The 22,226-nt window shown below is 39.6% G+C and overlaps 1 protein-coding gene across 1 annotated transcript in view; it reads right to left on the bottom strand.

The window, feature by feature from the left end:
• Window positions 1-22,226, bottom strand: part of arid1ab (AT-rich interactive domain 1Ab) — a 59,917-nt gene that overhangs the window by 8,292 nt on the left and 29,399 nt on the right. The window contains exons 3-12 of the mRNA XM_055220814.2: window positions 21,181-21,732; window positions 20,895-21,011; window positions 4,538-4,778; window positions 4,348-4,422; window positions 4,082-4,246; window positions 2,813-3,116; window positions 2,551-2,690; window positions 2,323-2,420; window positions 1,773-1,982; window positions 951-1,155 (exon numbers count right to left, since the gene is read on the bottom strand). Coding sequence (XP_055076789.2) covers window positions 951-1,155; window positions 1,773-1,982; window positions 2,323-2,420; window positions 2,551-2,690; window positions 2,813-3,116; window positions 4,082-4,246; window positions 4,348-4,422; window positions 4,538-4,778; window positions 20,895-21,011; window positions 21,181-21,732 — 2,107 coding nt within the window. The remainder of the gene's footprint in view (window positions 1-950; window positions 1,156-1,772; window positions 1,983-2,322; window positions 2,421-2,550; window positions 2,691-2,812; window positions 3,117-4,081; window positions 4,247-4,347; window positions 4,423-4,537; window positions 4,779-20,894; window positions 21,012-21,180; window positions 21,733-22,226) is intronic.

Below are 22,226 nucleotides of genomic sequence, written 5' to 3'. Positions count from 1 at the left end.
CGATAATTAATGCGAAATTGTCCCGATTGTCAGTGAACTACGGCTCTGTGTAGTAAATGCCGCTCCATCTAAAAGCAGCTGATGGCAATTTATTACTAATCAAGGAACCGGCATTACTGACGAGATGCGCCATGACAATCACATGCGATTTATCGTGCAGCCCTAATATACACATCCAACATTAAAGGAAAATTTAGATTTTCATATTGGGGTGAACCATTCCTTTAATAAACTGACTTATACAAAGCAAAAATGACCAGAGCTGTAGTAACAAAGATTACATACAGTGCATACATTTGAAAAATAGGCTCAGCAAAAAATAACGACATCATCTCGGTATCATCAAAATTTGATTTTGGATTAAATCGTTTTTATCAGACCAGGGGTGGGCATTATATATCCTGTGCGATAATATCTTAGTTATTCTTTTAAAGATGAGCAAAATTGAGTATGTCACTCGCTTTTTGAAAAACAGCATTCAGAGCACATTGACTGTTATGTGTGTTTATGACAAAAAATGATTTCTAATACTTAAGCTGATCGCATTGTCATCACTGTTTCGGACAGGTGAAGAGAGGTTAATTTAGGTGTTATTAAGTCTTTTCCTGATGAATACAGTTAGTTTGAAAGAATAATTTCCAATGGATCTTTTTAAACCGGCAATCCACAGCTCCAAAGGCAGAACAGTTTGGTTTTAAGCTGAATTTAAGAGCAGTGTAAACAAGCCGGTCTGCTTTGGCAACAATTTTAACAGTGGCAACAAAAAGAGCGGCATATTAACTACTATAAAGTCATGTAAAACATTATCATCCCAATTCCCAACCCAATATTTAGAGCTGGGAACAAAATCGCAGTTAAAGATAAGGAGAAGTCTCCAAAGAGTTAACAATCAAAAGCGTGACAGCAAAAAATGGTTGATAGACGATGATTTAAGATTGGTCTGCACTGACCTGGTGATGGGGGCTGGACCTTGGTCTGGTTCTTTTTAGGGTCGGTGTTGAAGAAGTCAGGTGGTGGATCTTCTCCTCGCTCAATCTTGCATTCAAAGGCATAAAGACACTGAATGTACTGCTTCTTCAAAGAGCTGGCGGCACTGCTAGATGTGCCCACATTCAGGTTTGTGGCTAACTCCCTCCACTTTTTGTTCTTGTTCACCTGATAATGACAGAAGAACACGAGTCAGCTAAAATTACAGAGGCATGAAGAGACATTCAGTAAAAAAAGTGTTAATGGAAGCTATAGTCAGATATATGTCATCCAAATGTATATGTGACCAGTGCTGTACAAATGAGTCGTAATGCGCACAAATCAAATTTTGAGCTTTAGGCAAAGAATTGAAATAGACGATTTTGGTCGAATTTGAAGTTTTCAAAAAAAAGCCTTCATCTAGCGATCCAAATGCTCTAAATAGTCATTAAACATCTAAAATGATCTTCACTTGTATGTTTTCTGTGAAGCGTAGCTTCCTAAATATTAATTTCCTAATACAAAGAAAGCAAAGCTGACGTATAGGCTGGTGACAAAATCTTTGTATAGGCTGGTGTGTTAGAACATAGAAAGAAAATCATTTTCAACTGTTTTAATTAAGAAATGTAGGTGATGAACATAATAATTTTTTACATATAACCAATAACATCATAGGCCACTTTTGCCCCAGGTCCTGCCCCACATTACTTCCCACTATATATTCTTCAGAAAACAAACAAATTATGCAAGTTGGGAATGCAGTGTCATGTAAAAACTGTAATGAAAACCCTTAAGAATCTCCACACCTGAGTGAGGCCACCAATCTCTTTGACAGACACGTAGAGGCGGAAGAGGTCAAGGGGCTTGCGGCCCACTGCGGGTAGATTGGTCATGCCCATGGCTTTCTCTTCGGCAAATGCCAAATAACGATCCACCCACATTTTCCTCTCTGGTTCTGGTCCCAGCTCATACAGACGGGTTATTTTCTCATTAGTGGTGGTAGATGAACTGGACTTCTGCAGACATAAAAATGAAAAATATGTATTGATATGCAAAGATTAGATTCCAGCCGTTACCCAAAAGAACTGGGGGGAAATCCAGCTGGTATATCACAGTGGTTTATATGTGCATTTCAGAGGAAAAGCATTTTCATTAATTATGCATGAAGTTTGGACTTCAGGGGAGCACTTTTGAAACCCCTGAATGTGTGTGTTAAGAGTTAGCCGGTATATTTCCTGGCTTTCACAATGACAGTCGCTGCTGGACTCAAGACCGAACATACCCATTAATGTGTAAGAGCCATGCAATACTACAACACCTCAGTCTGGATGAATTTAAAGATTGTGAGCTCTTTACCTTTTTCGATTCGGTCTTAGGAGTCCCTTCCACTTTGTTATTTAGCTTTTGAGGCTGGTTGAGCTTTTCCATGCCAAACTCTGGACTGGGGGCCATGCCTTGGAAGAAAAGAAAAATACTTGAACATCATTTTCTTCTGTATAAATCATTGGCCAGATGCCAATGCAATGCAAACTGTCTATTATTTATGGATAACAATCAATAAAGCTTACAAAGCTCATAGCTTACCTGCAGAGTTATTGGCCATGTTGCCAGGTACTGGGTATGGTCCCGCTTGGTTCATCATGTTCTGCATGCTGTTCATGGGTGGGGCATATGGAGACCCAGCTCCCATCATGCTTTGGCCCATGTTGGTATAACCAGGTGGCCTAGGAAAAATAAAAAATGCTCAGAATGCCATATATAAATCGTTTAAGCTAGCATGCTAAGCCAGTATATCCTGCACGCTTTACATCAACATTTCAAGATCACGTAAGACCCACATGGCTACCTGTGTATTGAATTAGATGGGCCGTGGTGCATGCCCGCTGCAGTAGGATCCTGCGGCTTCCTGTTCATTCCAGGAGGCGGACACATCCCAGATGTCACCTGAGTGGGCATACCCCCCATGTTGGGACCCATGCCTGGGCCGTAAGGCCTCGCACCCATCTGCCCCGGACCCATGCGCCCGGGAGGCATACCTCCATACGGACCCCCTCCACCCTGACCCGCCATAGGATTCATGGAGCCGCTCATTCCAGGACCACCGGTGTAGTTAGTATTTGGCATTCCTGCATAAGCTGGCCTTGGGAAACCTGTGTACAAAAAGAAAGAAAGCTTAGGACACTTTTCAATCTCTAAAACATTTCAAAAGCTAATTCTGGACAAGAGTCTTAAAGGCGGGCCGACTACCAAAACACACTTGTAGTCAATCAGCAGTAAGGGGCGTGTCTACCAACTGACATCCTTGTCGGGGTTGCGTATGTGTGGGGTGGCTCTATTAAAAGAAGGTCCAGATTCTATTGGGGTAGGGGCGTGTATGTTTAGGTGACTTCAAATATCAACATTGGCTTTCAAACACTCCGCCTTTAAAAACAGTGAAAAATAACGGGAAGTTAAAAGTCCCCAAGAAATTATAATTACATTTTTTTTTTTTGTAAAAAAAGTGCCCTCATATGTACTGGGACAATTAAGTCAAAATTGCTCAAGAAGTATCTAAACAAGAAGAAACGAATTTCATGTGACATTTTTTACCTGTTTTAACATGCACAATTTACAATTTGCTGGTGAAAAAAGAAGTTAAGTTTTTTAAAGAAAAATTTTTTTCTTAATTTAATAGACTTTATTGGTCCTCAACAGTTTCAGTGCTTCAAAGGGCTCTAAACGCTCCCAACCGAGTCAAATGATGTCACAACATCAAGTAATGCTGTGCATTCAAAGGCCATCAGTGGGCATTTAACCTAAAGAACAGAATAGCCAACAGAAACTAATACTTCTGCTTATTTAAGTACATGCACATTAAAACACAAAAACTGTGAAGATAAGCTCTCTAGTCCAATTTATGCCTTAAAACTATTCTGGTCAAACATGCAGCTAATTTTTCTTAAAATGTGCAAAATGTTGGCATAAAGCAAATCACTAAACGAAAGAAAAATTGCGAGAAAAAAAACGATTCTTTGCCAATGTATGGGAGATCCATATCAGGCTTTGCTCCAATTTCAAGTCTTCTTAGTAACTGAATAAGACATCACTGGGCTCTTGTATAATGAAACGCTCTTACCTTGTTGCCCATACTGAGCACTCTGTGGTCCGTAGTTGCCCATGGAGTTGTTTTGCGGAAAAGAACCCATCCCAGCATGCATTTGGCCTCCAGATGATTGCCGTGGTGATAAAGTCGATCCTGGTTGAGGAGAACCGTATGGCATCTGAGGGTTTCGCATATATACTGTAGGGACAGGATGCAGTTATATTTTTAAACACGGTCCTGTAATGTTGATTTCAAGTCTCTCTCTCAATCACATTAGTCTTAAAAAGAACTAGGTTTACCTCTATCCTGACCCATTGAGGTATGCAGAATACCATCTGACTGAACACTAGAGGGCCTGGGGGGCATTTGGTTTCCTGTAGGTGGTAATAGCAAAGTTACCAAATGAACAACATGACTGTGACTTCATTTTTTTTTCATTTTAAGAAAATACTTGTTAGCAGTACAAATTATATTAATTAAGCTTTCTACCTGGCAAGGTTCCGGGTGAGAGGGGTCCCGTGCGTGAAGCCGGACCGCTGACAGGTGAGCCCACGGGTGATGGCGAGGGGCCGCGGATGCCTGGCAGGTGAGGGGAGGTGTGTGGGGAAAAGGGAGACTGTGCCGGGTTGCTCTGCTCGCCCTGACTGCTGGATACACCTGATGTGCTCACACCCGGACTCAAAGCCCCATCAGTGCCTGTAGGGAGATCATCGATGGAGCCTGACAGATCCTGCAGAAAGAGAAAGAAAATGCACACGTGTAATTAGTGGCGTTTACCAAGTAAAGCATTACTATTGCTCATACTTAAAGTGAAAGAAAACAAATGACTATTAAACATCAAATTGTTTTCAAACCAGTATGGCCCATTATGACCCATATGACTTCATTAACTTTGGGAGATTTAAACAAGTCTTTACACCTCTTACTACGTGCAAAACGCTGTTGAAAAAGGGGTATGGGTTCATAAATAAGGCTTGTGAATTATAACCGTTTGAAAGCTGTGAACTAAATATAAAAACATGACAGGTAGGACATAAACATCAGTTCTTCATGAAATATTAATCTCTACCGCATGTCTTTGATTAAAGATGTTTCGCCCATTCCAGAACACTGCCCAAATGAAAACAAGCCTGAACAAAATGAGCAGCGAGTCCATATGGGATGTGATGCCGAAATCAATCTGGCAGTCAGTCATAAAGCCTCCCAGCAGAGCAGCACGAGTGTGTGTGGGAATATTTACACACCAAAGCATCGTCACATGGAGTGCATGTGTTCGGCAAAAATTTGCAAGCTCATCTGCCAGTCGGATCAGAGAGGGAAAGGAAAAAAGTGGGACTGGAACAACACACACACACACAGAGCCAGACTGGAGCATGGCCAAGTATTCCCATAGAAATCTCACACTCTCAGGCTGGCTGTGGCCCCAAAGTCGGCGGTTTTGCACTTGAAACGGCGCCCGCTGCTATTTTTGGGCCGTGACCTGCTAGAGGAACCCCAGAGGGAGAGACAGGAGGAGGACGCCGATTCAGACACACACACATACTGCCAGTGTGTCTATGCACGGCCCAGGTCTGCTCTCATAACAGGAAACAATCCTCTGTGCATGTGCGCGCGTGTGTGTTTGTGTTGGCATGCGTGTATCTAAAAGAGATTCCTGTGTAATTGACCCTTGAAGAAAGTGTTTATTATCCAGGAGCGTACATTAACCGAGTGTCTTGTGCGTGTGTATGACCACAACAACGTTTGTATGGCCCCAAGAAGCGACAGTATAATGTTGCTGCTATTAATCCCATATAACAGGCATTCATTAATAAAGAGACAATTTGTGTAAGTGCAAATAAATTTGAGACAAGCCAGAAAATGAATTGAAATATTCTTATTTTTGCATGAAAACTGAAAAAAAAAATTCATTCAATTTACTCAATTTTTTTAAGGTAAGTGGTTGCAATCAATTTATTTAAGCTACATTTAAACAAAAGTTTTTTATTGTATTTTAATGTACTTTTTTTTGTTTAAAATCTAGCTTTAATAAATTGATTGCAACCACTTACCTAAAAAAAAAATGAGTAAATTGAATGAATCATTTTTTTCAGTAAACAAACAAACAGATTTACTAAAAAAAATTTATTTAGGGATCAACGCTTAGAGGGCATGTACATCAAAGCTTTTAAACACAACTGAAAACGGCAGACAAACACCAACTGTAGTTTTTTCAGCTAAGCGTTTTTGTTGCTATAATGTTGTGCCGTCATTGAGTGATGCGCCGGTTGGTTGTTGTAACATTGGACCGGCCCCTCCTCCACTGTGACTGGACGGCAGAGTCAAAAGTGACATTGACAAACATTTTTCAACTTGCTGCACTCAGCACGGAAAAACGCAGAGTGCCGGCGTTCAGCACGGACAAAACCCGCCAGCTGCTGGTGTTTTTGAAAAGCGCAGCACTGTCATAATGTCCATAATAATTGCATCATGAGGGTGCATGTAAACGTGATCACTGACAACATTAGTCATCCATTTAGTGCATTGCAAAAGGTAAAAAACCATCACCTAAAATCAGAACTAAAAACTGTCCTTTACAGAGATATAGACCCCTTCACGGTTCACATCACAGGCGGTTCCCACTGCGCATGTCGGGGTCAGAAAACCCATTACAGCAGATTGAGTTGCGTATTATTCGATATCGTCAAAAATGCCTACTTACGTCGTGGGCTGTGAAAATCGCACGAGGTCTTCCGTTAAGTTTTCGCGATTCAATTCAATGAAACAATGCAAATATCAAAGAGGCTTGTGTTTGTAGTGCTCACTTTATTTGAGGTAAGTCATCATTTTTCGGCCCAGTTAGATTAAATTATAAAGCCTGGATGGTATGAACAGTTTGACCCCATGCTGCGCGCGCACCCGATAGTCATTCAATGTTTACAAACCTTGAAGGGGTCTATTAAGTATGATTAAACACTGGAGAGGGAAAACATTTTCATTTGGTGCAGCAACAATCTTATATTCATGTTAGTGTCTGTGTTAACTTGACTGTCTACTCTTAAGAGAGAAAATGTCTTGTCTGATTAACACATTTTAATCTATACCTTTCACTTAACTTAACGTCACTATAGAAATCATGCGGTTACACAGACATCGCACTGAGAAAAACAAGCAAATCAAAAATCAATAATCAACACTAAATATGCGGGAATACACTTCATATGATCTTTAAAAATCGAATCATAATCAGGTGAAATCCTGCGAGTAAAGTCGACTTGTGCCATGTGTGCATGTTAAAGTGATCTAGCATTTAAAATTCAGTCAGTTAATCAACCCTCCGAATCTCTCTCTGTGGCTTTGGTTGCCAATCCAACACACTTTTTCCAGTTTTTACAAACACAAACTTCCCCTTACAGACACGCACACGCTTATATGCCTAATTCATCTGTTGCCAAAACACTAGATTGAAAAAAGCAGTGAGTGAAAGAGCAAGAAAGACAGAGCGAGGAGAAGACGACCAAAAAATTTCAGCACACACTGCATCTGTGAGGTTGCCATAGCAACCGCCTCCACGTGCTTGACACATTAGTGCAAAGTAGCTCCTGCCCTCCCTCCCCTCCGTTTCTCTCTCAGAGTATGCTAAGGCCGCTGTCTCGCGCAAACACACATCACAGACCTCGCTGTCAGCCGAGGACACCTTGCATTGCCATATCTGGATGAATCATGACATGAGTTTGCAGTTAACTGTTGAGTATCTGGTGAAGACAACACACACAATACATAAACGAAAAGATGAGGCTCCATAGTTACCTCACAGAGCAAAATTTAAGGATACATACGCCTGCCTCTTTTCCAAAGCCCCAACTGTACAGCGGACTGTGCAGTTCTTAGCCATGAGGGGGCACTACCACCCCAATAACTGGGAATGAAATGGGGAGAGGCCCCTGCCTCAACTAGCAGCCATTACTAACTCACTTGCAGCACATACACACTTATTTTTGCATGCATCTTATTTCTCACACTTCCAACAAACCTATTTTAAATTTCAACATGCGACTTTTCCCATACCATGTTACAGACATGATTAATACCATAAATCTTACAAGTTATAGGGAAGGATGTTTTTATTGGAGAGACCACAAATGTATCCAGATGCTACAATGTAAGACGACATACAGGTGGGCATTTATACTCTGATTCAGCAGGTACCCACCTAAAAACTACCCAAAACATCCTAGCAACCGCCTGGCAAACATTCACCAAGCATTGAAGCTGCTATTTTTTGCACTGTGCATGTGGATCTACACGCTAACCTTCTCCTTAAAACTGTTTGCCATTTTTTTCCCATACTATGCATAATAAAGAAACTCAGTTTACCTACATGTCATTCACAATGTTTGAATGCAACTAGTCTATTTTTTGTGATTTGTTTATCATTTTTAGCTACTTTTGCATTTTTAAGTTGCAGGGTATGACATTAAGTGCAGGATTGCAGCTATTGCACACATTTTTAAGTTCTCATACAGCAGAAAATTTTAAGCAACAAATGTATTCATATATTAAGTAAATATATAAATAAATGTGAATATAGACATAATTATTATACACAGTACACACAGATATATGATGTAAACAATTGGTTACGTTTAATCATTTTGCAGCAAATATTTAATAATTATAATATTATTCATATAAAAGTATTAATTTTCCCGACTTCTGTTCTTTTCCCATCTAAAGCTGCTTTGAAACATGTAACATTGTAAAAAGTGTTATAAATATATTTGATGTGATTTAGATCTTAACATTTTACCCCAAAGCAAAAAAAAAGGATTTGAAAAAAATGGCTAACTAAAGTGTTAAATAAGTTAACACCACTGACTTGTGGTTTCTTTAGAAGTTAACCATGTAACCATTGGCAGGGGTATTCTGAAAGGTGTTTTACATTACCACAAAAAAGTTTTCTGTGTGAAGATAAAAGGACTTTTTCTCCCAGAACTTTACTGTTAAGATATACATCCTAGGTACTTTCTCCAAGAGTGACGTTGTGTGTTTGGATTTAACAGTAAACCAATCAAAGTTGGCCCCTGTCAACATCTTATCTTTAAGTTAGTAACTTTTTAGATAACTTTTCTAAAAAGACAATCACTCAAGACCCAGAGTCAGAGTGGTTAAGAAAAGCGTATATTTGGCATCATCTACTGCCTCTCCTATGTGTGACACCATCAGGGAGGGGTGTGCATGTGCGTGTGTGCACTGGTGGTCTTTTGTGTGGGTCACAATAGTAGCAGAAGCACAGATGCGCTAGTTAGAGAGACAGCCGCCCTGTCTGGGTGAAAACAGAGGGAGAATAAAGAGGAGGTGGATAGTGGGGGGCAGGCGGTGCTATGGATGCCTGAAACAGAAGAGGAAGAAAATCTGCCTGCATGCCCTTCTTCTCCAGAGTAAAGCCTCTCCTAAAGCAAAGCGAGCAAGGGCTGAACAGAGTGCTTAGACGAACTACAAATAAAGCTTTTCCTACCATTTCATATTGTAAACAAAGATACTCAAAAACACAATGTTCAGTCTGTCAATCCAACATCTATAGAAAGATGACATCCACCCCACCCCACGAGGACCTCAAATTAGCTCTGAATTATCATAGAAAACTGTCAAATATTACATATATATATATAATACCCTTTATTATCACTTGTTATTGAAATGTACTTGCTATAATATACACATTCAATTTTGCAAACTGTAAACACAATCATTTACACTATTCATCAAACAACTTTATTTTTCCATAAACATGCATTTCCTGTAAAGCAGCTCTGAAATGATATTCATTGTGAAAGCTTTATAAAACAATAAAAAAACAGAATAAATTAAGGCAAACTTTGTGATTGCTTTGTTGCAGTGCACAAGCAGCTGCACAAATGTTCAACACTTGTAACTGTTTGCACTTGCATGACTCAATGCATTTAAAACATAAATGCGAAACATTTACATGCTGCAATCGTGCATACACTGAATGTATGCCTATAGTTTTCTGCTTGGATTTTTAATTATTCCCTGAATATAGCACTAGCACTGTCAAACATACGACCCGCAGGCCGAACACGGCCCACAAAGGTGTCCAATCCGGCCCGCATTATGATTATTAGGGTTAGATTTTTGAATATTAAATACATATTTTAAAAAACCTTTCAGACGTTTTCAACAAGTTTCACAGGCGGAGCGTAGACGGACTTCACACAGTCCTTGTGCACACAAACATTCTGCCGTTTCCGCTGGCATGGCTCTTCGCGGCATACACTGAGAAAAGCGGCGGGCGTGTGCCGCATACCATGTATGAAACGGCCATGAATCAGTTTCTGCCTTAAGCCGCGACACGCGACGTAGAGCAGTGGGTTCTAGTTCAGAAACGTTTTCTTTTAAATGTCGTGGCTGGTCATCATGACTGTTACACAAACATCTAGAAATGAGAGTAGCATCTGCCCTAATACTGGTGATGCTGATCCGGTGATTGAAGAAATGTAAGAAAGTCCGATTTAAAAGAATCCTACTAGAGTTCGTTATCCCACTTGGTTTGGGCAGGTGAGAATGCAGCAAACGAACTCTGGTGCACACTGCACACCAAAAGCGGACCAAACAAGAGGACCGAGACCTCCTAGAAGAGTTGTCTGTATACTTTCAAATGAACTCTGGAGTGGTACGTTTGTGGTGAGAAAGCAAATCGACCTCAAACAGACCTAACTGCAAAAAGTACTGTTCTTTTTTCATTAATTTAGATGCCGTAGTCAGCTGCGCTGTGCATTATGGGATGAGAAAGTGTTTGCTGACAGTTAGCAATAGCATGCGCAACAAAAGCCTGATGGTAGCTCGTGTACAAAGTTCGCAGTTAGCAGTGCATTAAAACATTACTTGCCAGCCACACCTGCACTTCATTTTTGAAATGAATAGTTTGCCTAAAGTGGTGAATAGAAACCATGTAGTATATAATGACCACGAGAACACAATCAATACTATATAAACGGCGGCGTGATGTCTGCTGTATTCTCTCTTCTTTTGTTTACTTCTGGGGATCCGTTGGAATTTCCCGCACAGTGATTCTGACCAATCGAAAAGCAGTTTAGGAAATATGTTCAAAGACACATGCAGGGTTCCCACACCTTAGTTAACTTCAAATTCAAGGATATTTCAAGGACTTTCCAGGTCCAATACCCTCAAATTCAAGGACTAAATGTGGGGACACATTATAAGTGAGAGCAATGTTACATCGTGTTACCTTTTGAGATACATTGTTACAGTTCCCTTTCAAGGGAACTCACGCTGCGTCACTGCCGTGACACTTTGGGGGCATCCAGTGGTAAGTGCGTCTGAATGTGTATATCAAATTCAACCAATGGTGATGCTTAACTCCAAAGACAGGGTAACGTGAGAGCCAGGAAGTTTATCGCTATTTTAAATATTGCCAAAGACGACATTACAGGGACGCAGAAAGTATGGCAAGGGAGACGCAGCGTTTCGTTCCCTTCTCAGGGAACAACAGTTACATACGTAACTTGAGACGTGTTTGTGTGTCAAACACAACTATACAAAAGCATTTTGGTACGAATCAACATTGGCATACAGAAGATAAAAGCATTTAAAGCGAACAGTTTAGCATGTGTGCTTAAAGTCTAGAATTTTATGATATTATCCTACACTACACAGGGAATAATATGGATATTTTTTCCAGAAAATTACTTTTTACAAATGTAAAAGAGGACTTATGAAATTTTGTTTTCACAAAGCTGTGCGTTTTTCTTGCCAATTAATATGTCGTTTGTTTGGCTAATATTAACACAATTATAAGATTTGAAAAAGTTTTACGGCCCTCACATGGAAACTAAAATGAGTGAAACACCCCTGCACTAGATAAACAAATAGTATACAGCAATTTCTATGTTTCTACGGTCGAGTGGTAAGCACCATTACCATCACACCCTGCCCTATACAGAAGAATTCGGACATTCGAAAAAGATGTGTTTACAAAACCAAATAAAAATATTTTTAAAAACATGGAACCGTTTCTGTATAAGAACACCCCAAACTATCAGCAAACCTAAATGACACAAGAAACTGAACAAAAACACTAGACGCATACAATTCCAAGATGTATGGAAAAGAAAAATGAGAAAAGATGAGATGGAAAAGTAGGAATAATGGGAGAGGCAGTAAAAGGAAACAGCGAGAGAGAGAGAGAGAGAGTGCTGCAGTGAGACATGGCCTTTGTGTTGTCGTCAGCAGAGCAGGAACGCTGAGCGAGCGAGAGCGAGAGAGAGCGAGAGAGAGAGAGAGAGAGAGAGAGGGAGGAGCGTTGAGGAACCAAGAGTAGGTTAGTAAACGAGAGAGCAAAAGACAGAAAGGATAGAACAACACTAAAAAATAAAAAAAGGGAGAACAGAAGTGAAAATTTATTTGATGCATGAATCAAATGGCAAAATATAAAATGCTTCAGATTTTTGAACTTCGTTAATGAAACTAATGCACAGAAAATCTAGCAAGTGCAAGCACAACAGAGCGGATGAGCGTGAACGCCAGCCCCTGAACCTGAATAAGCCGTGCGCACACAGGAAGACCAAGAATAGTAACAGGAAACACGCCCCAGACTCTGAATACTGCAACAGCACGGCCACACAAAACAGGCCAAGAGCTGAAGTCAGCTGCAGTCTTAGCAAGAGCCATCCTGATCAGACCAAGAGAGCAAATACATTTCATTTACACTTTAAAACAGACTGTGTCAATCTAGATACACTTTCTTTCAGAACAGTCACTCCCAATCTCACAATAAGCACAACAAACCTACATACTGTATTTCATTTATATTAAGTATTATATGTATTTGTTGCTGAAAGGTTTCGTATGCGTGTGTTTGCTGGTTTCTTTCATTCTGTTAAACATTATGCTCAGTTGGCTGCTTTAAAAGACAAATATAATAAACTTCAGTAAGACAACTGGTTGAACATAGATGCATTAAACAACATTAGATGATTGGTGCCTGCTGAAATAGCATTTTTAAATAACAAAACTAAGTAAGTCATCAAAAAGCCTCTGTTGTCTAAAATTTGTAACCTCTATCCCATTTATTTTACCCCTTTAAAATGTTTTAAAGCATTAAATGGTTAATAAGGACAGCTGACAGTATGAGCATTAGCCCCGCTGGTACTGTATTAGTAGTTAAGTTTACAAAAACTACTTGGCACTGGTGCACTGTCAGGGTGGATGTGCTGGGAAAACATGCTTGTGGTTCCTGTGTGAAACTGCCTAACTGACTTGCACCCTTTCCATCACACTTGTCCTTAATGTCCTCTTTTCCACGGATGTGCATTTGTGATCAAAACTTCATGGCAAGTGTTGCTAGATTTCTTGTGGCAACCTAAACATCAACTACATTTCCAACACAAACTTTTTCATTTTGTATGAACATGTATGCTTTGCCAAGCTACAACAGCAACATTGACAATCGCTGCGTCCGAAAACTCAAGGCAGTGACGTTGCCTCACTGCCTCATGAGGAAATGACTTCGGAGGTATGAAGGCAGCTCAGAGAAAGACTTTCGGACACACTTCAAAGGCAGCGTGTTTGAAATTTAAACAGAGAGCGCCTTTGTGATAACTAATTACAAGAAAAATGAAATGCAATTAAATGGTGTAAAAAGTGAAAATCTACCTTTATTTACACTAAATTGGTGGTCCAGTCGCGTCCTTGGCCGCCATTTTATTTTTTCGAACTCGACCGCATTCGACCAATCACATTCTTAATGTACGCCCACGCATAGGTATCTCAGGAGACAGGAAGTAAACCAAACATTGAATTCGGACATGCCTTGATGCCACACTGCAGTAGTTTGTATAGCTAGAATTCTTGGGCTAAATCTAATCCAGATACATTTTAATAAGGTGTTTCGTTTTTTTTGACACCATTGTTTTCAAAGAGACATCTACATCTGAAAGTGATTGCATCCCTATACAGTGCATGAGTAAAACATTAAACGTTTTGACATGCATCATTTGTCAAATGTTTACTTTCCGCCGCTCCGAAATGTAATCTGAAGTATGCACAAACTAACATTATTCTTTCTTGAACAATGCTATCAAACTGAACAGCAGCCGAAACAGCTGCGCTACACTGTCCAACATCCGGCACATCTTGTTTTGGGCTGAATTGGTTACATGGCTAAAAAAATAGGACTTTGACGACGCATTGTGTTTCCCATTAAACATATCTGGCTTCGGTTCTGTGTTATATGCACAGCTCTTTCGTGTATTACAACTCTTTGGTCAGTAAAAAAGTCCTTATGAATCTAAAATCATTAGGAGTCGTTTATAACGTGCATTTAAAAAAACAACACAATCATTCAAAATATAATTTATTATCATCATCAAAAAACCTGAAACAATTTGAAGAACAATGTTATAAATAAGCTTATAGACATTTCCTGGACTAGAGTTTGTAATGGTACTTCTGCGGCACCAATGGAGTTTCTGCACACGAGCGCCCTCTGACTTGGATGTGGTGGCATTTCACCATAATTCATTCACTGAGAAAACACGCATTTGCACGATTAATCATAACAGCCCTACTAAAAAGGGTCTTCTTTTTCAAAAAGCCCCAGTTTTCACCATCCCACACTACAACACAAAAACAGCGTTGTCAAGTCTTGACAAAAATGACCCAAACTGAAAAAAAGAAAAGATGCAGAATGTATTAGTGTAGAGAAGGTCTTGGACTTTCTTAAAATACATTAGTGAATCTAACTACACTGGTTACATATTTTTTTCACAAAGCCAGCCAAAACAAAGCAATAAAGCTGAATTATCTTATTGTCTTTATCTCTAATCACATTAAATTCAGACGATTTAAACTCACAACTAACACCAAGTATAATTTCTTTTGCAATAGCAATGTAGATTTAACAGTGCAGGAATCAGTGCTTTATCTACATTTATCTGTATTCCCAACCAACTTTCTCTCGTAACCGGCTGTGCTCCTCGGAGTCTGTTTTTTTTTAAACTAGTCCATATGAAACCTTTCCACTGAGAGGAAGAGAGAAAAAAAACAAGTGTGTGACCAACATGTGACCTTCCCTTCCAGGCATTCATTTTAATGCATCACAGAACAAGACGGTGCAAAAGATTACCTAAAACAAAAGTTTCTGGAAGATTCAAATGAAACACTTGAAGGACACAGAGAACATTGACTTTTTATCTCTCTTTATCTGCTTTTCAAGACAGCAGGCAAAGTAAGAGTCAGATGCGACATACCCCCGAAGTCAGGCGGTGTTTAGAAGTAGTAAGGGGAGGTGAATATCGCTTTGGATTAGCAGCACTTTGAGGAAGGGCCACAAAAGCCTGTTGGAAAGGAACTGGAGGAGATTAAAAAAGACTGGAGGCAGCGTTCATGTTCTTACACATAAAGAGAGGATATTTCACTTCCAGGGCATCCCACAGTGAAATCCCAGGCTATTGAGAATCTCCTCGCACCAGATCTCTCTCGCTCGTATACACGGACATTATAATCAACCAAATGGAAGAGGATTTGATTTGATCCTCGATTGATATGAACCACACTGCACTGAGATTAATTTGTGAAATGAAAAAGAAAAAACATAATTCAAAACGAATTAATCAAGATCACAGAAGATGCCCAGCCTCTCTGCCCGTGAGAAAACAATCTGGGGAACCAATTTTTGGATTCAGATACTCTTCAGAAAGTCCAGCTTTCTGTCTGTCTCCATCTTGGCTTACATATGACTGAGACATAATGGTAAACCAGTCAGTGTCTATGAAGGAATGTGCCAAATGGGTATTAAGTAAGGCAATTGCTAGCACACTAAAAGCTGTCTGAAACGAGAAGCATGCCAGTAAAAACCCACAAGTCCGATTTATTGTTGCTGTCAATCTGCATGCCAATCACCAAATGTGGATTCCCATTTGTTTAAAGCAGTAAGACCCATTGTACTAGCATCATGGCCCCATGTTATATAAAAAAAAAAACCCAACAAAACAGTTAAACCCATATACCATATAAGCCATTGACAAAGCAAGAGAAAATTAATTAAGAAGCTGGTAGTGACGATTCTCGCAGACCAATCAGTGATCTAAAATTCATATATTTGATGAAAGTGGTCCTGACTGAAAGTTTGATAGGTTAAGACATAACCTCCCTAGTACAAAAATGATGTTACTGGAAAAAGCAAAATGGACTACATAACCCAAATCCATCCTTTACAGCTCACCTCTTAATGTAAGTAAGTGTAAGATGGCTAATGTAAGGAATCTAACACTGCTCGCTACTGTGAACTAAAATTAAACAAAAAAGACTGAAATTGCCTGGTATTTGGGCAGCTGTCTTTGACAAAATCGTCAGTATATTCTGGTGTAAGAAATTATTTAAAAATTAAATAATAAAAATGCAGCCTAATCTAGAATGTAACTTTCCTTTGGTTTTTATTAACATTTATTTAGCAAATGCTTTTATCCAAAGTTACTTATAAATGAGAAAGCATTTAACATGTGTGTCTAAAGAGCAAACAGAAGTCTAAAACCCCGACATGCACTTAATGACTATTCTTGAGAAAGAAAAAAAAAAACACCAGAAAAAGTTGTTTTAAACACAACATGAGAGCACACAGGGTCATGGAGGATTGAAAAGGTGTGCTGCTTTTAAACATGTTCATCCGTTACGATGTGAACCAACGATTACCCAAAAACCAGATGAGCCAGTCAAGCTGGTTCACATTCATTTATTGAAAGTCTCTTTAGCTGGCATCATGCACTCAAACGGCTATTTTCTATTGGTTTTAAGAAACAGGTCTGATAATACAGCAAATCGCAGACTGCAGCTTGAAATACTGTTTTGTAAAATCTAAGTAAGCTAGAAGGTTACATGGAAAGTAAAATTAGATAGTGGTAAAGATTAATAAAGAAATGGATTTCATATTTTTCTTGTTCCTCTGTTTGATTCATTAGTTGGTAGAAGGATAAGCACCTGGCTGGATCTCACTCAAAGCAAAGATTCAACTCTCAGCGATATTTTTCCATCAGGGCCGAATGCAACTGAACTTGAAACTAAAGGGAAAGCAGTAACAACATAAACAAACGGCTTTCGTGTAACAAACGTAACTTCCAGTAAACTTCCACAAAGAAACAATAACAACAAAGTCCTTTTACAGTAGATTATTACTGATAACAAGCAAAATAAACAACAAGTAGATTACCTTAGTTTAAATCATAGCTTAAGCGTATAAATAACTACACTGAGGTGTAGTTAAATAACCCACTGCTAGTGGGGCTCTCTTGATGCATGAGAACGCATCAAGAGAGATTGCAGGGGTCAAGCGAGGGCTAGATTATTGCCTTTTAGACAGCGGATTCATTGAGCTAAATAAAATATCAGTCAATCTTAGGTCATTGTCTAAACAGGAATGAAAAATAAAAATTAAGTAAATGACACCTTTCCCACTGGCAGCGAGTTTACAGTTTACTTATTCACTCAACCCATCCCATTCTCCAGTCGTCTGTAGACACAGATGTTGTGAAAAACACATCCTCCTTTCTCCTATAGTACCGATCTTATTTGGTCTCGTCTAAACGAGCAGTATTCTTATAGTAACCTATAAACACAACCTTTTTTTTGAGTGGTGCTCACACTGACAATGCCAGGACTCGGGAGATCCTCAAATCTTAGGCCATGTTTATACTTTAAAACGCATTACTTTTGCCATGTTTATGCCTTTCATTTAGTCTACTCCATAGTTTTCAACCCTCATAAACGTATACATGCAGCATTATCATTTGCAAATAATATAGCTGTCGTTTTAACAATGTGCAAAATCAGATTATCAAGAAAATTTTCAAGAATATCATTTGCTTTTCAAAAATACTTTTAGCAGATTGCCCTTTTTGCAATTTGTGTGTCACTAGGAAGGACGTGCGTGGGCCGGGCGCACACTTTTAAAAACAGCGACAGGTAAAGGGAAGAGAAGTTATTTGGTGTTTTTTTAATCTTTTTTTTATGTTGGGAGGGCTGCACTTGATTAATTTTTAAGAAGCCATTGCACCCATCCAAGTTTAACTTAGCGACTGCACTAGTGATGATGACCTAGCTATGAAGATCAAGCTGTGACTCTGCGACCAGGCGCGCGCCTCGATTAATGCAGGACCTTCTGTAGAGATTGCTAGCTAGCCAGAGAAAGTGAAACAAACTCATCATCTTACAAATCAAGCTGCGAACTCCACAACCAAAAGCTGACGCTACGAAACATGATGATTGGCAACCCGAGTCCATTTATCATTAAAGATAGAGCCATTGATTTCACAAGCGTGCTTATATTCCAACAAACTAGTTTTCGGTCTGCACATGAACTGTGAACGGCTTTTGCCTATAAATATTTCCTTAACTAGGATATATCGTTATTACCGCAGGAGGGCAAAGTTTTGCGAGGAGAATTTAAAGTATGAATAATCCAGGTTACAAGAATTATAGCAGCCAATGTTAACAACAAATCATTTCAAGACACATATTGTAAGTTGTTGTCCTTGCTGTACCAAAATAGTACCAAAAACTACACTTTCAGAAATAAAGGTACACAAGTTGTCACTGGGACAGTACCCTTTCAAAAAGGCACACATTTGTACCCAAAGAGTGCACATTTGTACTTAGATACATATTTGTACCTACAAATTAGGACCTTTTTCAAAGGGTACTGTCCCAGTGACAGCTTTTGTACCTTTATTTTTGACAGTGTAGGGCTGTCCAAGACTAGTCAACTAAACAATACAGCTGCAACTAGCTAACACAGAGAAGTAGTCAATTACACTTTAAACTAGGACTAAAGACTAGTCCTAGACTAAAATAAATGTAAGAGCTGTCCAAACTCAAAGCAACTTGCACTGACATATCTTAAAATACATCAGTGCCCTTAGTTTTGTCTCAAAATGCACAGAAGTAATGTTTTTAGTAAGGCATGTTTGTTAAAGCTAGTAATATTGCCTAATTAAACTAAGGCCTAGTCCTGGTTTAAGCTAATCTCTGTCTGGGAAACCACCCCAAAATGAATTGAGTCTTCAGGGATATATATTCTGGTGGGGAAATTTTGCCACAGATTCATTCATTCATTTTAATCTTCAACTTTAGACCTTCATGAGAATTAACATTTTTCGTTATTAACAAAATAAACAAGCCATTATGATATGAAAGTGATATACACACATTGTTACAGTAATAAAAACCTGGATTTCTCCCTTACTTTAAAACAGATGCTTAGTTTGACTATTTTTAGGAAAACCCTACAACAATGAAACAAATACAAACTCACTTATAGTAAAGGACGAAATTAAACCTTTATTAACCAGTGTATGCACTTTTGCTTCCATCATTGTACTGTTAGGATTGCCAAGTCTGCATAACAAAACCAGCTCGATGGCCATTTAAAATTAGTCCAAAAGCATCCCAATGACTATTCACAGCCCAAATACCAACAACTTATGAACAAAATCCTTCATCCCTAACCCACAGAAAAACATCAACTGGCAGAAATGGTTCAAAAGTAGCCCAATTCAGAACTCCGCCGAAATACAGAGGACCTGGCAACACTGCAGTCCAGGCAACGCTGCCTTGCTTTTAAACAAGCTGGTTGCATGGTAAGAAGAAAAAAAGTGCCTGATAAACGTGCAGCCCTGTATAAAGAAACAGCGCCTTACTTTATTTATAAGCACACGGTTCTGAAGCAGACGCGTGTCCGCGTGGTCCAACTGGAGCATGTGACCAACTAATCGATAATGAAATTCGTTGACAATTAATAGTTTATTAGTTGTTGCAGCCCTATCACTTTTCTGCTTTCTTCTATGTTATGCCAAACTGGCACACACTAATTCTGCTGGAGCCACACATAACCATATTCACTAGCGCATGCTGTTAAGCTATGATTGTGCCAATAGACGATATTAGACGATAGACATTTTTTTATGCACTTGAACTTGATCCTGCCCACGTTTGCCAAATGCACCAATGTAATGTTGTACGTGTATAAATGCTTAATAATCCCAAGGCAATCACACTATATTTACAACCTTAATTTAGCAGCATTATTTACAGAATTCAACTGTTTGATATATAGATTAAACATTTCAAATGGATCATATATACATACCCAAAGTTCTCTGACTGTTTTTGGGGGTTTCTTACTTTTAGACTAGTCGGTTAAACACCTTGCATTCAAACGATAGTCAGATTAGTCGTAGTGCACATCCCTAAAACTAAACTGTGTATTGTTTACCGTAGCAGCTCTACTATAAGGTAGTGTTATTTACATAATGCCGTTTCCACACGGTCTAATTTTCCTACACACATCTAAAACAAAGCAGACCATACAGTTGAGTGAGTTTATCAGTCACTAACTAAACTCAAAAATTCAAAAAGGAGAAAATAAATACTCAACAATTTATATACAATTTTTTGCCATAAAGGCCTAACCTTGACTGACTTGAACAAAGCCAGCATCTAGGCTTTTCTGAGAAGGCAATCCCAATAAATAGTAAAAGATTTATTCGAGACAGACATGTCCATACCCAGAAGCCATGTAAAGCCAAACTATCCAAAGATTGGTATACTTTAAAACCAAAGCCAAGTTCTGTCTCAGCAAACATGTCCAAAGTTTAAGCAGCGTCTGAACTATTTCCCAATATCCAAAGAGATAAACAGCATTGTCTAGCCTTGGCACACCTATTTACACTCTCAACCAGCAACAAATTACCACTACTACAGTGATCCCTGCATCAAGAGCTCTGATCTCATCTGAAACACGTCAACCCCTTTCAAAAACCAGTGTGGAACTCACAGGAAGGCTGGAAGGTCGTCCCTGCATACTGTCCTCTGGGCCGCTCTTGCTGGACACCATGGGTTGGTTGGAAGAGGGAGCAGACGACTGGGAACTGAAAGAGTCTTGAGACAGCTCCTGAGGAATGAAAACAGCAAAACGTGAGAAAAATACCAACCGCTATTCATTCAACAAGCCCGACTGCGACTAATCTAGTAGGAATTTATTGCTAATTCATCAGTTTAGGAAATTGACATGACGTTTACAGTCTCGTGATCTATCATCTTGCAAATGAAGATTTATTTACCTGTGGTGGTGGTGGAAAGCGCTGGAAAGGTGACTGTTGTTGTGGAGGGGTCTGAGAGTAGGGTGAGGGCTGGCCTTGGCCCGTAGGTTGCTGGGATGACTGTGGGGGTGCCGAGCTGGGTGGCTGTGAATGCGGTGGACCCTGCTGCTGTTGAGAGGGACCCTGTTGTTGAGGTGGACCAGAAGGTGGTTGAGAGTATCCAGGCTGTGACTGAGGCCCTTGCTGGCCCTGAGAAGCACTCTGTGACTGAGTTGGACCTTGGGATTGAGGATAGGGCGGCTGACCTGACTGTGACTGTGGAGTTTGGGAATACGAAGGTTGGCCCTGAGGGGGACCGTGGGAGCCCTGAGGCTGAGCGTAAGGGGGCCCACCCTGACCATGGGGAGGACCTGGGGGTTGCTGGGTATATGGAGACTGAGAGCCTGGTCCAGATGAGGGCTGCTGGGGGTATGGAGACTGCTGGGGTCCTCCGTGGGAGGAGGATCCCTGTTGTCCATAGTAACCACCTTGGTTCTGGCTATAACCACCTGGCCCATGTTGTCCAAAGCCAATCTACAGAGAAAAACATGATATGTTTTTAAAGTGCAAAATCATTTGCTTACTTTTTAATGCCATTCTTTTGCATTATATAACTACAGGGTTTCTGCAGGTTTCACAAAGTCTAATTTAAAGGAACAGTATGTTAGAAATTTATATCAATTAATCATAAAATGGCCCTGATATGTCACTAGAGATTAAGAAATCATTTTCATTTAAAATACTTATATCACTGACAACAGTGGTCCGGCCAGGATATTGTCATTTAAAAAGTGGAGTTGCAGCCCTCAACTGATGTTTATGTTGTCATTTTGTGTATTGGCCACCAGTTGTTGTGATTGCAGTACCAGTTTTAGCCACAAGTTTTGTGATTGCAATACCAGTTTTGGCCACAATCCTACATACTGTTCCTTTAAGACTTTTTAAGACCTTTTAATGCCATAATGAATGAAATTTAAAACCTATATCACGACAATGAAGTCCAATTTTATAGTCCAGTGTACATGTAT

This window comes from Misgurnus anguillicaudatus, chromosome 20 (genome assembly GCF_027580225.2).
Source record: "Misgurnus anguillicaudatus chromosome 20, ASM2758022v2, whole genome shotgun sequence".
NCBI lineage: Eukaryota > Metazoa > Chordata > Actinopteri > Cypriniformes > Cobitidae > Misgurnus > Misgurnus anguillicaudatus.
This window is presented reverse-complemented; position numbering and strand designations above follow the sequence as displayed.